The sequence below is a fragment of the Globicephala melas genome, chromosome 1 (genome assembly GCF_963455315.2).
Source record: "Globicephala melas chromosome 1, mGloMel1.2, whole genome shotgun sequence".
Lineage (NCBI taxonomy): Eukaryota > Metazoa > Chordata > Mammalia > Artiodactyla > Delphinidae > Globicephala > Globicephala melas.
This window is the reverse complement of record NC_083314.1, coordinates 59,096,452-59,113,812: the sequence shown is the minus strand read 5'-3', so window position 1 is coordinate 59,113,812 and position 17,361 is coordinate 59,096,452. Positions and strand designations below refer to the sequence as shown.

Here is a 17,361-nt window from a genome sequence, read left to right as displayed (position 1 = left end):
TTGACAACGTTAGAATAATCAGTGTACTCTGCTGAGGTTTTCCTCTATTTAATAAGGTTTGGTTTTCTTTTTAGGACAAAATTCTGCCCCACCTATCTTCTGTTTTTGCCGTACTGCTAGCTGACAGGAATTGGCTACTAGAACAACATTCCTTGGAGGCGTTTACTCAGTTTGCTGAGGTAATTAGAAGGCCAGTCTATCACAGTGACCTCTAAAATAATTCAGTATCTCAGATATTCCAAAACATTCCAAAAACATTTATTGAGCTGCTTTTGTATCTCAGTCATAGTATTTTCTGCTGGAGGATATATTACTAGTCATCTATTTTACAGGACCTAAAAATGAGACCCAGAGAAGTGAGGTGACTTTCCTAAGGTCCTATGAGTAGTAACAATCAGAACAGGCATTCAGACCAGGTGTACTAACTCAGACACTATTTTGGGGTCGATTGAGAGTACATTTCATCTCCACCTATCACAGGGGCTAGAGTTTGATGAACACAGACCTGTTAGCTTGGTTCTGTAGAGAAGGCGACCCTGCCGTTGGGTTACTTTTACCCACTGTAGTGCAGCGTGCCTGTGGTCATAAGGGGGCCCAGAGATGTTGGGATGACTGGGCAGAAGTCCTTACAGCTTACAGCTCCACACTTGTGCAGAATATTGTATTAATTATCCTAAGGCATCCTGAAATAACTATGAGCTTATTATCTTTTGAGTATCCTCTGGCACTGAGTATTTTCTTTTAAAATGCATTTTTAATTAAGGTAGCTCTTAAAACTCATGTACTTGTCTTTGCAAGCTGTTGAAATATATTGAAATTAGTTTTGTCAAATCTTTTAATAGGGAACAAATCATGAAGAGATAGTTCCACAGTGTCTCAGTTCTGAAGAAACAAAGAAGAAAGTTGTATCTTTTCTGGAGAAGGTATTTTATTTATATAGAATCAAAATAGTAGTGGCACATATTTTGTTCTTTATCATGTTACTTTTTTTTTCAAATTATAACCAAGTTGAATATCTTTGTTAGCTCCAATTTTTCACAGTGCTTATTAACACAGTGGTGACCCACATTATTATTAAGCAGTTGGGACCTCATTACAAGTCAGAAGTAAAACACTTTGGAGTTGCTCTGCCTGTAGTTTGGGATACTATTGCATTGATCATTCAGGCAGTGAGATGAAGAATGAGGATCCCTCACCTGTTACTCATCATAATTAGATTCACATGTAGAATCGTAGGCCTGTGAGGATCATGTTCACCCCTGTAATTCAGTCATGGCTTTTCCAAATAGTGACTTTCCAAACTGTTGAATCGTATGGCTCCCATATTTGTGCATGCTTTGAAACTTATATGGAGATAGTGGTAGGATGTAAGTTAAAGGTTAATTGAAGCACTCACAGAACAGTTACACCACAAATTTAGAATGCTAGGAGAAAGTGAATTATGCTTAAGTACTTAATTTTTTAATATAATCTCATTATTGAACTGGACTGTGTCTCATTATTTTTATATATGCATATATTACATATCAGCTGGATGATAAGTAAGTGTGTGCACATGTTGCTTTTAACAATTTCTCACCCTATTCAGTAAAGGCTATCAGACTATCATTTTTCTGTAGGGAAGGAGAACACTGTGGAATAATTTTACCCCAATTACACTGAGGATACATTTACAGATGACTGCAACTTACTTCCAAAATTTGCTTAGTTCACAGGCTAAACCAGAGCAGTTTAACATCCGGCACTTAAACACGCAGGCCTTTTCACCTTCTGAATATCACACCATTTTAATATTGAGTAGAGAATGCTAATGTTGATGTTTGCTTGGTTTTTCATGGTCTCTGGCAGACGGGGTTTGTAGAGGAAACTGCAGCTGCCAGAGTGGAACGTGTCAAACAGGAAAAAGGTACCTTCTGGGAGCCCTTTGCTAAAGTTACTGTAGAAGAAGCAAAGAAGTCAGCTTTACAGGTATGGACTGCTTTTCAGTGTGGATCAAGCTTTAATAAGAAATTCTGCCTTATTACTTACTGATAAAACAGAAACTAGCATGGTTCTTGGCCTCATACTGAATATCAAAATAAATAGATCTAGACATGTAAAATTGTTTTATGGTAGCTACTCTTAAAAATCACATTTCTTCTTCTGAAAGCTTATCAACACATAGAACAGAGGAGGGACTACAAAAAAAGTTTTAAAAATCATACAAAATATACTCTTAACATAACTGTCAATTATTTGTAGTAACCTTTGGGAAAGTTATGTCTTTGTACCAGTGATGCTACAAATGCAGTAGTTTCTGAACCACAGAAGAAAACCAATTAACTTACCTTCCAAAATGTTTACTTTGATCCTTTGCCTCATTCATCAAATCAGCCTAAGAGTTTTTGGCACTGTCTAGAAATCACATCTACCTATTAAAAGGCAGAAATCTGATACCTCTAAGGATATTAAACTTGTTTTGAGCAGTAATAGTATATTTGGAACGGTAATCCATAATGGTAAATTTAAGTTACAGTTCTCATTAAAAAAAAAAAAATTGTTTTTAAGACATGTTAACTTTTATGCCTTACATCTGTAAAGTTAAATATATCAGTAGTATAAATAAGCCCTCAAGAATTTATATGTTATGAGCTTCCTTAGGAAGACAGGGATTATAAAAACTGTCTTGGCCCCAATCCTTCTTCCCCTTCCTGGTGCGGTGATGTTAGAAACCCTGGCAATTTACTGAACTGGCTCCGAAAGCATCATTATAAACTCAGCATTAAAAAGAAAAACAGCAGGCATTTAGAAAATTCATATTTGGAGCTTTTTTGTAAGGACAGATTATATGGCTAAAGAATACTCACTGGAAGTTACTGGACAAGGCAGCACTTCTTAGTTTCCTTCAACCTTGAGCATTAATGGTAGTAGCAGCCTGAATCCCTGTGACAAACCAAAAATGCCTTCACATCTCTCTCCAGACGCTTGCAGGGGGCGGGTGCCCTCCTGCGCTTGTGAACCAATAACCGGAATAAAATTTTCATATAAAACTTTACAGCTTTAGAATTTGTCCTTATAAGCTTTACTCTAGTCCAAAGGAAAGTTCTTTATTTTTACAATTTTGGAATGGGTATCATGGCACTACTTGTTTTTCTCATTTGCCAGCCTTCTGCGAAAAGAGCCCGTCACGAGCTCCCCTTGGAAGAAGAGTACAGGTCAGCACTGCAAGCAGCAACAGCGGCCTTGGAGGCAATCGAGTTATTACTCCAAAAGTCTCCTCCTCCAGACTGGCTTCTGACAAAAATGGAGACACTCCAAGAAAGGATTGATAAGCTAAAACATCATGTATTCTAGGGTGAGAACTGAATGGACTGGACCATATTAATTATCGCTAGGTAAGAGCTGGATGATTTTTTCTGTCATCCTACAGTGCATTTCACCTATAGATGAAAATATTGATGTAATTATATGTCTGTACATTTTCTAACACATAAAACTTTTCTAAAGTTGATTCTAGTTAAAATAGTCTTTATTGGACATTTAGAGAACAGGATGGTGGGGATATATCTCATGAAGAGCTTTGGTACAAGGTAATAAAACAGGAACAGTCGGTAACTCACTCAGATAGTACATCTGTAAACAAATAAACTGCCTAAGGAAACCTTAGCAATTTAAAATCATTTATATACTTTATAGCTAAAATTTTTTCAATAAGTTGATTTCATAATAGAGCTTACTCTTCTGACAAAGAAATAGCACAAAATTAAGCTAATCAGCTTGAGTTTTTGTATTTATTTTCTTTACTTCCAGAATTGTTCTGGAAAAAAGCAGTAAAGGTCAACCTTTCCACAGCCACTTGCTCTTCACAGAAACTGGCCTCAGTCAGACACACAGCCTCTTCCTCTGAGAAGGGCTGTGAACCTCTGCACCGCCCAGGGCTCCCCGCCAGCACGCCAGGTCTCACACTTCTGTTGGCACTGACTGGAAAAAGAGCTCCTGGTATGAGAAAAACAGGATGCTTTTGGGTTTTCTTGTCTGCAGAGCCTGCTTTTGAGGTATTTGATTTTTTAAAAAAGGAATCCATTTTCCTAAAGATTAACTCACACCCGTTGTCACCAGGTATTGTCTTCCCAGTTCAGGTCGCCATCTTCTCCCCAGCCTGCAGCCTCTCCCTGCAACAAAAGAAAGCAAGCCAAGGGCAACCTGCTGAAACAAATCATGTTCAGATTTGAAAGATCAGGAATTTAAAAGGGGCGCAACGCGTGTCTTTTGATGCCAGAATACATTTCCTTGTACTAAGTAAAATAATTTACTGGACTAGGAAGCTGAAAAGTAGAATTACTTTGGTTCCAGAATTACAAAACCACAGTATTGGGAAATAAATAACGTTCCAAGGACCATATAAGCCAGTAAAATCAGCTTGATGACACCACATTCTTGGTTTAATCCCTTTTCCAGACAAAAAAGATTATTATTGTAAAAAGTGGCCCATTTATTAGCCCAAGCACTGCTACATTTTTCTAGGGAACGAAAGATGCCATTTATAGGAACTGATCTTATTCATTTTATGCTTGATCATGTTACCCAATTGTGGACATCAGTCTTTTCTCTCACTGGGAAAACAGCATGTTTGTTATCAATGGGACAGTGCAGCTGCTACCTGTGAGGGAAGCATAAACTATTATGCACAATTTAATAATCCTCACCTCAGTAATTTCTGCTGCAGCAAATTTTGAGGAAAAGTGCATCACTGATGAGACGTTATCCTTGTTGGGAGCTACTGTTTCTGTCCTCAGTTCAGGTAAAATAAGAATAGCAGCTGAAGGCTTAATTTCTGGGATCATATCAGCAAACCAATCCAACTCTGGGTCTTTTACTGGCTTCTTTTTCACCTGTATGGTAAACTCCTCTCCTAAACCAAGTTCTGATGGAGCTTTAAGGCGCCTTTCTTGTGACGACACTTTTGGTGGCTTGGTTTGGTCTGGGTCATCCCTGCTTCGTGCAAGACTGGTCTTTTGGGGTAGGCTTGATTTCAAAGGCTTGGCCTCTTCAGTGAGTGGACGCAAAGTAGGAGTGGCCTTTTGCTCCCCTGAGGTGACAGGTCTTGCAGCCGTGATTCCACCTCCTGGGTTTATTTCAGTATCTACACCGCTGGGCTCAAAGTCATCCCAAGCCGCCGCCTCTGCATTCAAGTCGGTGAATGGCGACCTGGCAGCAGCATGGGGGTCTGCAGGGCAAATCTCTGTGTCGACAGGTTTGTCCTCAGGCTCCTCAGGCTCGCTCCAGTCAGGCCACTCCTCAGACTTTTTAGAACTCGACGGGAACTTTTCACTGTCTCCTGAGGTGATTTTCACATCTGAGATTCCGTTGATGGGAAATTTAATAGGCTGAGAAAACTGATCGCCTGTGGGAGACAAGTACAAGAATTATTCTCATAAAACGTTGGTTTTAAGAACAAGCAATATATTTAGGAGAAAGTTAACAGATCTATACAGAAACGTACAGATCCAATTCCTTGGAAATATCCATGTACACTGAAGTATGAGATATCCCAGCAGAACATAAATCAACAAAGATGTGATGTAAGTTAAACAAATACTTAAATCGTAATTTGATGGAAGCATCGCAAGCAACAACTAACTGGAGCATCTAATCCTTTACTAAATATTCAGACATACTGTTTATTGGCATAACTGTCTACAAACAAAGATAAAAATGTTCTAAGCCAGGCGATGTTACCCTTGAGATATTAATTACGTACACCCTGAAAAAGTGTTGTGTGCTCAAATAAGTTTGCCTCGCCCAACATATCCTCATTTTAAACAGATTTTCTTAAGTGCAGTCAAGTCACTGAAGTCTTGTGCAGTGTGGTCTGATTCTGTGCTCAATTCCCCAAACTTATTTAACCACAGAACTCCTCTTTCACAGCACGCCTATTAACATCTTCCAGAACTATCATTCTTTGATGATACAATTTGGAAGAAGTCCCAAAGTAAAGTATCTGGTGCAAAAAAGAATTCAAGCAACGTCTTCACCAGTTATGAAGAAAAGACAGGTATATACCCTATAGTCCAGGGAAAAAAGACAGACCCAAGCTGACTACATAATTACAAATAATAAGAAAAATCAGTCTCAATATTCCCAAAGTGCCCTTAAGGTTCAGAATTTAAACTTATTACTCAGGAAAACATTCACCCAAGCAGTGGAACAGCTATATAAGTTTAATGAATCTACCTGTCTGTAAAAGAGTACTGTAGTAATCTCGCTGTATGTGCTTCTTGCTGGTGATGGGCACGTTGCCAGAAAAACATTTAGGGAATATGCTAGAGGAGGGGTTCTTCAAGACAGGTGAGATCTGACTGCGCTGGCTGCAGACGACGTGCGTGGGAGAATCTGAAGATAAATAAAAAAACCCCAAAAATGAAAGGGGTAGTAAATTGCTTCTTTTCCTATCACATGTTAGGTGAGCAATGGTTAAGGGAAAAGGGTATATTTAACACAGATAAAAGATAAGTTGCAGAAAGAGGGCACCTCCAAATATTTGAAGAAACATAGTTACTAAGGAAGGGACTGCCTGTCCTAGAGGCATTTAAGAACAGGCTGTGTCCACATGGTGGTAATGGCACAGTAAGGTTTCAAGCATAGGTGAGCAGTTGAAGTAGACAGAAAACAAAACCTTTAGGATACCTAGTTATAAAAGTTAACAGCCTTTAAAAACATCTTAGTGGTTATTTAAAATCATACTTGATTCTACTTACTTTCCTTTTAAGAAGAAAGAGTACAAACACACCAATGTGAATGTACTTAATGCCCCAAGACTGTACACTTAAAATGTTTAAAATGGTAAACTTTGTTACAGACATTTAATGCCCAACTGGGAAAAGGAAAGTGTTTTAAGAAAATGTTGTCTTTAACAGCTTATCAGAAAGTTCACACTCAAGAGTGGGTATTGCGCAAAAGGATCCTAGCAAACTTTCTGGCCTAATACTTCCTCTGCCTTGGAAAAGTGAGGGTGAGGGGGATGGCCTGGGCTAACTCATCACAGGCCGCAGCTCCCCTCCTCAGCGCAGCCTGACCTCTACAAGCCCTCCACCCTCTTGCTTATTTCTGCCACTCTCCTCCCTGCTGAAGTCCTACTCATTTTTCTTACAAAATGTCCCCTTCTCTAAATTGTCCTCCCTAACTCTTGTTCATGCAGACTTATTTCTCTTAGGTACACTTTTCACTAACCTCCATATTAGCCCTTATGTCTGACCATGCAGGTAAACTGTAAAAGAACAGAAGGAAAAAGATAAAAGTCTAAGAGTACCTCTTTTACATACGCCCCTTCCCCAGCAGTCCCCCATGTCCTGTAGAAGAAGGGCCTCTCTTTTCTATAAACTTGGAATGTAGGCTGCCACCAGGGCTCCCAGCCATCTTGGATGAAAAGCCTAACATGGCAAGTCAGTGGGATTAGTTTCAAAGTTTTCAGGAAAATCTATTTTAGTAAAAACTTATCTGCTGTAACGTCTAGAACCAGAAGACTCCATCCAATAAGTAAAAAAGATGTTCGGAGTGGGGACTTTTACTAATTGAACATGTAAATCTGCCCCCAGAGACTGACCCCTAAGCCTTACCTCAAAATTACACATACCCTCTCCTCCTGCCAGAAATTCCTCTGGGATGAAATATAAATCTTTCATCTGCTCTTTGTGCACTCTGCTAAAAGAAAAACTGGTAACAACAGACCTCACTCAGTTTGGTATGGACATTTCATGGCTGAAGAGGAGGCGACAGCTTCTCCATCGCCCTCTTTAAGCTCCCTGGAGCCACACTGACACTGATTCATTAGCACCGAGGAAGAACTGAACTCTCTTCAAAACGTCAGGAAGTCAGTGTCGCTTTAAAAATTCTCTTGGCATCAAAATTAGAGAGCAGTCTATCTGACAGTTCCTTTCTACTAATAACTTTCCATGCTATCTACTCACTATGACTGAGAACCAGATTAGAGATCCAGAGCTTCATAACACGTCATCATCCTTCAGGGTTATACAAAGGAGCAAAGAAGCAATGACACTGTTGATAAAAAATTCTTATCCTTGACTTTTATAGCCTACAAAGATCAGAAACTACTGCTACTTCCACGTAACATCCAATGGGAACATACCAGAAATAAGGATATTTTTTTCTCTTGATTTCTTGAAGTACCTAAAAATCAAGAGCTTGTCACCTAACAGGCCATCAAAATCAAAAGAACTTAAACATCTGGTGGTGTTAAGAGCTGCTACAACCTTTTTGGAAACTGACACTATCTATTAAAATTTTAAATATTCAATATATTCTCTGACTCAGAAGTCCAAAAATGAGTGCAATAGCCATCAATAGGGAAATCACTGAATGAATTATATTCAATGAAATATTAGGCAGCTGTCAAAAAACAAAATAAAACAAAACTATTAGGCAGTTATGTACTGACCTGGAGACAGGTCCCTGATAAGCTGCTATGTGAAAAAAAAATCAAGTTGTAGAATTGTGCATAATATATATATTTTTTAAATCCTATGTGTGTGTGTAAACATACATTTGTGTGTCTTTGTGGGCTTAGAAAAAAGGATGAAAGAATTCCCACTAAGCCATTAAAACTGGTTACCTTAGATGCCCCAGAAGGAGCTGGGGGAGGGAAATCATTAACTTTTTCCTTATGTATCATTTGAATACAATCTATCTGCATTATCTGTATAATGTTTAAAATCTAATAAATTAAAACAACAACACACTAGGCCTTTTAATCATTCTTACCTTGTGGGGAAAGGTCCATAGTTTTAGTAAAACTTGGTGCAGTGCATTTGAAGACCTTGGTTCTTTCTCCTCCCACAACCACCTCTGGTCCAAGTAGAGAGACCAACACTGCCAGGCTGTGAAGAGTAATTGCCACAATGGAATCGCTGGTATCACGCAGGCCCAGTAATACCTAGGAGTGAATTGGGTAATAAGTGTATGCAGCCATATTGCCTGTCTCTTTCTCCCCTGGTAAACAAGTAGTTGGGCTGCAATCAGTTTGTGCTTGCTCAAGTGAACTTCATTTCTTAGATACGCGTTCTAGGTCAGTAGCTCGCAACCTATCTGGTCAAGGACCAATATTTTCTCCCAATCCATCACAGCCTGATACTTTTCCAAAAATAAAACAAAAATGAAATTAAGTAGATAAATACATTAGAAATATATTAGAGGGCTTCCCTGGTGGCGCAGTGGTTGAGAGTCCGCCTGCCGATGCAGGGGACACGGGTTCATGCCCCAGTCCGGGAAGATCCCACATGCCGTGGAGCGGCTAGGCCCGTGAGCCATGGCCGCTGAGCCTGCGCGTCCGGAGCCTGTGCTCCGCAACGGGAGAGGCCACAACAGTGAGAGGCCTGCGCACCGCAAAAAAAAAAAAAAAAAAAAAAAAGAAATACATTAGGAATAAGATGACTATGTTAAATTACTATAAAAGGTTTTAGATTTGTCCACGATGCCTGTTGACTCTTGCCTCCAAACCAAGGCCACAGAGTCCTCCCAAGAGCTAGCTCAGCACTTTTAAGCCTACAGCACCGAGTATTCCCGGGTGGTCTTCCATCCAAGTACTAACCAGGCCTGACCCTGCTTAGCATCTGAGATCAGATGAGACGGATGCATTCAGGGTGGGAAGGCTGTAGACAATTCCCCAACCAAATTCTTGGTGAATCTGAATACTCCAACTGAAAGACAGAGTTGCTGAATGGATTAAAAAACCAAGACTCATCTATATGATGTCATAGGAGACTCACTTCAGGTGTAAGTACATACATAGACTGACGGTGAAGGAATGGAAAAAGATGTTCCATGCAAATGAAAACCAAAAGAAGGGTGAGGTAAGTTATACTTGTATCAGACAAAACTGACTTTAAAACAAAGACTGTAATAAGAAACAAAGCAGGCATTACATAATGATAAAGGGGTCAAATCCAACATTTATAACATTTATAAATATTTATGCACTAAACATAGGAGCGCCTAAATATACAAAGCAAATATTAACAGACCCTAAAGGGAGAAACTGAGCAATACAGTAATAGTAGGGGACTTTAATATCCCATTTACATCAATGGATAGATCATCCAGACAGAAAGTCAGTAAGAAAACACTGGCCTTGAATGACACATTAGATTAGATGGACTTAACAGATATACAAAGAACATTTCATGCCAAAGCAACAGAACACACATTCTTCTCAAGTGCACACGGAACATTCTCCAGGACAGATCATATGTTAGGTGACAAAACAAGACTTGATAAATTTAAGAAGACTGAAATCATATCAAGCATCTTTTCTGACAGTAAAAAAACTAGAAATCAATTACAAGAAGAAAACTGGAAAATTCAAATATGTGGAGGTTAAACAGTATGCCACTGAACAACCAATGATTCAAAGGAGAAATCAAAAAATACCTTGCAACACATGAAAATGGAAGTAAAACATACCAAAATCTATGGGACACAGCCAAAAGCAGTTCTAAGAAGGAAGTTCATAGTGATAAGTGCCTGCCTGAAGAAACAAGAAAAATCCCAAATAAACGACTAATTCTATACCTCAAGAAACTAGAAAAAGACGAACAAAGGAAGCTCACAGAAGGAAGAAAGTATCACAGCAGAAATAAATGAAATAGAGACTAAAAAGACAATAGAAAAAAAATTCAATGAAACTAAGAGCTAATTTATTCAAAAGGTAAAATTGACAAATCTTTAGCAAGATTCACCAAGAGAGGACTCAAATAAAATCAGAAATGAAAGAGGAGATGCTACAACTGATACCACACAAAGGACCACAAGAGATTACTATGAAAAATTACATGCCAACAAATTTGACAAACCAGAAGAAATGGATAAACTCCTAGAAACATACAACCTATCAAGACTGAATCATAAAGAAATAGAAAATCTGAACAGACAGGTCAAGTAAGGAGATTGACTCAGTAACCAAAAACCTACCAACAAACAAAAGTCCAGACACAGATGGCTTCACTGGTGAAGTCTACCAAACATTCAAAGAATTAATACCAATCCTTCTCAAATCCTTCCAAAAAATAGAAGAAGAGGGAACTCATTTTTAAAAGGCCAGCATTACCCTGACACCAAAACCAGAGGACACCACAAGAAAAGAAAATTACAGGCCAATATCCCTGATGAATATAGATGCCAAAATACTCAACAGAATTAGAAAACAAATTCAACAATACATTAAAAGGATCACATACCACGATCAAGTGGGATTTATTCCAGTGATGCCAGGATGGTTGAACATATGCAAAAAATCAATGTAATACACCACATTAACAAAATGAAGGATAAAAATCATATGATCATCTCAATAAATGCAGAAAAAGCATCTGACAAAATTCAACATCCATTCATGATTAACTCTCAACAAACTGGGTATAGAGGAAACATACTTCAACATAGTAAAGGCCATATATGACAAGTCCACAGCTAACATTATACTGAAAAGCTGAAAGCCTTCTCTCTGAGATTAGGAACAAGCCAAGGATGCCTGCTCTTGCCAACACGGTATTAGAAGTCCTAGCCACAGCAATTAGGCAAGAAAAAAAAAGATATTTAAATCAGAAAGTAAGAAGTAAAATGGTCACTTTTTGCAGATGACATAATACTATATGTAGAAAACCTTAAAGACTCCAACAAAAAACTTTTAGAACTAATAATGATTTCAGTAAAGTCACAGAATATACAATCAATATACAGAAATCTGTACTATTTCTATACACTAATAATGGACTGTCAGAAACAGAAAGAAAACAATCTCATTTACAATTGCATCAAAGAATAAAATACCTAGAAATAAATTTAACCAAGGAAGTGAAAGACCTGTACACTAAAAACTATAGGACACTGATGAAAGAAACTGAAGAAGACATAAATAAATGGAAAGATATTCTGTGCTCATGGACTGGAAGAATTAGTACTGTTAATAAACTGCCCATACTACCCTAGGCAATCTACAGATCCAATGCAAGCCCTATCAAAATTCCAATGGCATTTTTCACAGAAATAGAACAATCCTAAAATTTGTATGAAACCACAAAAGACTCTGAAGAGCCAAAGCAATCTTCAGAAAGAAAAACAAAGCTGGAAGCATCACACGCCCTGATTTCAAACCATATTACAAAGCTATAGTAATCAAAACAGTATAGTACTGGCATAAAACAGTCACACAGGTCAATGGAACAAAATAGAGAGCCCAGAAATAAACGTATACATATATGGTCAACTAATTTATGACAAAAAGAGCCAAGAACATACAATGCAGAAAGGATAGTCTATTCAATAAAGTGTTGGGAAAACTGGACAGTTACATGCAAAATAATGAAACTGGACCACTATGTTATACCACATACAAAAATTAACTCAAAATGGGTTAATGACTTAAATGTAAGACCTGAAACCATAAAGCCCCTAGAAAAAAACATGGGCAGCAAGTTCTGTGACACCAGTCTTGGTGATGAGTTTTTGGATCTGACACCAAAAGCAAAGGTTACAAAAGCAAAAAACAAAGAAGTGGGACTACATCAAACTAAAAACCTTCTGCATAGCAAAGGAAACCATCAACAAAGTAAAAAGGTAATCTACTGAATGGGAGAAAATATTTGCAAATTGTACATGTGATAAGAGGTTAATATCCAAAATATACCAAAAAACTCATACAACTCAAAAGCAAAAACAGTTTGATTAAAAAGTAGGTTGAAGATATGAATAGACATTTTTCCAAAGACAACAGAAAGATGGTCACCAGGTATGTGAAAAGATGCTCAACATCATTAAACAACAGGAAAATGCAAATCAAAACCACGGTGAGATATCACCACACACCTGTCAGAATGGGTATTATCAAAAAGACAAGAAACAACAGGTGATGGCGAGGATGTGGCGAAAAAGGAACCTTTGTGTCTGTTGGTGGGAATTTATATTGGTGTAGCCACTATGGAAAACAGTACAGAGGTTCCTCAAAAAATTAAAAATAGAACTACCATACCATCCAGTGATTCTACTTCTGGGTATTTCTTTGAAGAAAAAACTACTAACTCAAAAACATATATGCACGCCCATGTTCACTGCAACATTATTTACAATAGCCATGATATGGAAATAATTTAAGTGTCTACTGATGGATAAAGAAAATGTAGTACACACTCAGTAAAACTATTCAGCCATAAAAAAAGAATAAGATCTTGCCATTTGCAACAACATGGATCGACCTGGAGGACATTATGCTATGCTAAGGGAAGTAAGTCACACAGAGAAAGACAAATACTCATGTGTGTGTGGTGGTGGGGCAGAGGACAAACAGAAAAATGAGCTCACAGATACAGAGAACAGATTAGTGGTTGCCAGAGGTGGAAGTGAGGAGGTAGGGAGGAAATGAAATGGGTGAAGAGGGTCAAAAGGTACATACTTCCTGTTACAAAATAAAAAAGTCATAGAGATACAATGTACAGCATGGTAACTATAGTTAATAATACTGTATTGCATATTTCAAAGTTGCTAACAGAGTAATTCTTAAAAGTCATCACAAGAAAAAGATTTTGTAACTGTGTGGTGACACGTGGTAACTGGGCTTAGTGTGGTGATCAGTTGCAATATATATACATATACACACATATCAAGTCATTCTCCTGTATACCTGAAACGAATATATCAATAATGTATCTCAATTTAAAAAAAAAAAGGTTTTAAATGTTAATTTTCCGTATCTGTACTCACCTCATTGCAGAACCATAACAAAGAGTACATGGACTGGCAATATTCTGCAGAGCTCACTTAGAAACACTCATCTAGGTCACTAAGAGCTATGTTACCAGTCCTTGGCCTCTTCTCAGTTTTATACACCCATAAGGATAGGACCTTGAAACCTTCTTTATATCTGATGCATATAACACCTGCCCCAAACTGAGCCAATTATGATCTCTTTCCCGGTAACAAAAACTGGAATTTAGAGAAACTGGTTATCTCTGAGGTTTGCTTAAAATGAGGAGAGTGAACTTAGAAGCTATGGGTCAACCATGTTTGTCCATGTGTACACCAAATAATTAAAGCTGGTCTTCAAAAGTCAAGAGAGAAAGGAACGCAATGAAGACCATATGGCTGAGTCCCAGCTGCACTTGATTTCCATGTAAGGCAGAATGACATCCTTTGATTAAAGTCTCTCTTTTTTTTTTTTTTTTTTTTGCTTTAGCTTGTTTTAGTGGGTTTCAGTTACCTGCAGCCAGAAGAATCTTGACTAAGACATTCACATGGAGCTATGAGGAGAGATTTTGCTCTGAATTGGCAAACACGTATATAAGGAAGATGGCAGGCAAAGCATGTGCACCAGCCAGACACAAGGCTATCAGGAGTCCTGGGCTCTGGTCCTTGCTTTGCCAGGGGTTCTCAATATGACTCGGCCAATTAATCGCTTCATTATTCTGGTCTAGTTTCCTCATATATCCAAGATGAAGGTTTCCAACAGGACTCAATAAAATAACTAACAGGTCCAATGCTAACAAACCAGGCACTTTCTCGAAACAAAGCTGTACAAGTAAACTAAATCATGGTTAGAATTCTATCAACTGAATACGGTAATCATAAAATAAGAAACCACCAAAGCCAAAAACCCAAGAGTCATCCTCAAAACTCTCCCATCTAGTGAGAAACTGAGTCCTACCCCTTCTACCCTTAATCACTGCCGCCATGTTTTCCCCAGTCCTTGTCATCTCTTAGCAGGACTATTCTAATAACTTCCTAGTTGAACTCCCTTAGTCTATCTTCCACTGCTCCCAAAGTGAACACTGAAATCAGTCAAGTTATTCCCCTACAGGGGGAGTAGCTCCACTGAGAGTTTTCACTGCCTTTCATATGCTGAGTATCTACTTATTATTTGACCTCAGCTCAGTGCCAATTCTGAGACCTGTGATGGTATCTCTATTTCAGAGTTAGAGTGCTTCATTCCTCTTCTAAATTTTCAGACACAAACAACTACAAGTAGGGTGACAACTACTGCTGCAGATGTAAACACAAAATGCTATGTTGTGGTAGCTAGGCTCTAAAGCCAGCCCCCAGTGAACCACACCCCCAGTATCCACACCCTTGTATAAAACCACCCCATGGTGAACCTGGCCTGACTTCTGTGACTCACTTCAACCAAGATAATGTGACAGAAGCAATGTTGTCAGTTTCCAATCTCTGCCTTAAGAAGGCTGCTTGGGCACTTCTAGTAGCCTTCGGCAGCCATGGAAGAAGTCCACACACCTTGCTAAGGAAATCATGTGGAGATGTCACATGGGGGAATAGGGGCCCTAAAATGTCCTGAGGCTTTATGGAGAGGGAGCCCCAGCTGTCCTGATGCCCCAGGTAAGCCCACCTTTCAACCTTCCCCTCCAAGGTGCCAAGGGGCTATTCTGGATGTGTTATGGGGCCCCAGATGACTGCTGCCTCAGCTGACATCATGTGGAACAACAGAACCCCCAAGCTGAGCCCAATCAATCCAAAGAATCGTGAGAATTAATAAAATGATTGTCATTTTAAGGCACTAAGTTTTGGGGTGATTTGCTACACAGACAACAAACATCTATTATTTCCGATCTACTCTCTCCTTGAAAGCAGGAAGTGTGTTACATACCTCTAGGGCCCCAGTACCTAAGCACAAGAACTGGCATAAAACCAGGCCTTATAATTTGTAAATAAATTAATCTGATAGAAAAACAAGTTATTTGAAAAATACCATGTGACCGATAAAATCTTTTAAAACCTTGTACCGAGTTGAATAGCGTCTTCCAAAAGTTCATGTCCACCCAGAATGTGACCTTGAAATGCGTCATACTGGGTTAAATCCAATGACTGGTGTGCTTATAAAAAGGCCGTGTGACAACAGAAGCAGAAATTGGAGTGACACGGCTACAAGCCAAGAAACGCTAAAGGGCTACCAGAAGCTGGGAAGAAGGCAAGAAGAATTCTCCCCTAGAGCCTTCAGAGGAAGCCCTGCTGACATCCTCATTTTGGCTTTCTGGCCTCCAGAACCATAAGAGAAGAGATTTCTCTTGTTTTAAGCCACGCAGTTTGTGGTAATTTTGTTACCTCAGTTACAGAAAACCGATACAAACCTGGAGCCCTGGAGTGGGCAAATCTAACAGGCTCCCTGGTGGCTGACTGATAGGCTGAAAACCACTGACAGGAATCATCTCCTGTTCCTCTCAGTTATAATTTAATTATTTTATAGTAATTTAATTATGATACTTGCACTTTATGTTCACAAAGCATCCCACAAACGAATCCTGTTAGTTTTCCCCCAAAGAATTAGCAAACAGAATTACAGTTTTTCAGGTTATAAACAGGTGAAAACCAAATATGTTAGTTTAACTGATTTGCCTGTGTGACTGGCCTGGAAAGGCAACTTTAATTCCCGCCCTTTGGATCCCAGGAGGCGTTTAAACTGAAGTTCTGCCTCAGGCCTTCTCAGCTGTTCCCCAGACGCTCCAAAGACCCCCTCCCTCCCAGCTCCCCTGCCCCCAGCACCCGCAGCGGGCCCTGGCTCCGCCTCCTCCCCTGGAGAGCGCTGTGGGCGCCCGCCCCGCCCCTACCTGGGGCAGGATGACTTTCTTCAGCTGCTCCTGGGTGAAGTGCCCCACGTAGGCCTCCAGGTGAGACAGCAGCACCGTCCGCACGTGCTCCTCGTGCACCTCAAACAGCCGCAGCAGCACGGGGATCACCCGCGCCTGGAACAGGGCTGGTGAGAGCAGGCGGGGGGCTCCTCCCCTCGCACCGTCTTCTCCCCAGGTCAGACGAAAGAACAACGCGTCACTTCGGTGAAAGGAGCACGAAGCCCAGCGCAGAAACTGAGCCCAGAACTTCACACACGTTCTAAATGCTCTTCTAAATTCCCAAACCAAAGGGAAGTGCTTCTTTTGACCCCAAATTACTCAAGGCTTAACTGTCTTAATCACACTCCACCTTGTAGAAGTGTTTCTGAAATACTCTATCATACTTAATGTACTATTTACAAAGAAACCTTATGTTCTAATAGAATCCTGAGTCGACAGCTCTTTATATACTTACATCTAATCAATGAGGAATTTCATATACTAGATTCAACGGATATGATTGTTGCAATTTCATCCGGAAAGCCAGGAAGTGTGTTAAATGCTACAACAAGAGTTGGCGCTGACGGTCCTCTCCTTCCTAGTAGTTATGGTAGGTTATTCAACAGAGACATGCATCAGAATCATTTGGGGACCTTTCAAAATACATATTTACCCATCCTTGCTCTGTCCCAGAACCAGTGGATCAGGCACAGGCAAATTTTTAAAAAGCTCCCCAGGTGATTCAGATTACCATGAAATAATC

General features: G+C 39.4%; 2 protein-coding genes and 1 pseudogene across 9 annotated transcripts in view; 1 reads left to right on the top strand and 2 right to left on the bottom strand.

The window, feature by feature from the left end:
- The window catches only part of FIRRM (FIGNL1 interacting regulator of recombination and mitosis), a 49,839-nt gene extending 41,107 nt beyond the window's left edge, over positions 1–8,732 (top strand). For 4 of the 5 annotated variants that reach the window (XM_030875509.2, XM_030875513.2, XM_060296589.1 and 1 more), the window contains 4 exons: positions 75–179; positions 843–923; positions 1,849–1,968; positions 3,145–3,488. In XM_030875509.2, the coding sequence (XP_030731369.2) occupies positions 75–179; positions 843–923; positions 1,849–1,968; positions 3,145–3,333 (495 nt within the window). In that variant the 3' untranslated portion in view covers positions 3,334–3,488. Of the gene's footprint in view, positions 1–74; positions 180–842; positions 924–1,848; positions 1,969–3,144; positions 3,489–5,907 lie in introns of those variants that run through there. The other variant, XM_060296577.1, reaches the window with a different exon arrangement.
- The window catches only part of SCYL3 (SCY1 like pseudokinase 3), a 42,403-nt gene continuing 25,962 nt past the window's right edge, over positions 921–17,361 (bottom strand). The window contains exons 10-14 of one of the 4 annotated variants that reach the window (XM_030875519.3): positions 16,599–16,786; positions 8,758–8,929; positions 6,214–6,372; positions 4,686–5,383; positions 921–4,151 (exon numbers count right to left, since the gene is read on the bottom strand). In XM_030875519.3, coding sequence (XP_030731379.1) covers positions 4,092–4,151; positions 4,686–5,383; positions 6,214–6,372; positions 8,758–8,929; positions 16,599–16,786 — 1,277 coding nt within the window. In that variant the 3' untranslated portion in view covers positions 921–4,091. The remainder of the gene's footprint in view (positions 4,152–4,685; positions 5,384–6,213; positions 6,373–8,757; positions 8,930–16,598; positions 16,787–17,361) is intronic. The other 3 variants (XM_030875520.3, XM_030875523.3, XM_030875524.3) reach the window with 3 other exon arrangements.
- LOC115863145 (5S ribosomal RNA) lies at positions 9,535–9,652 on the bottom strand (annotated as a pseudogene).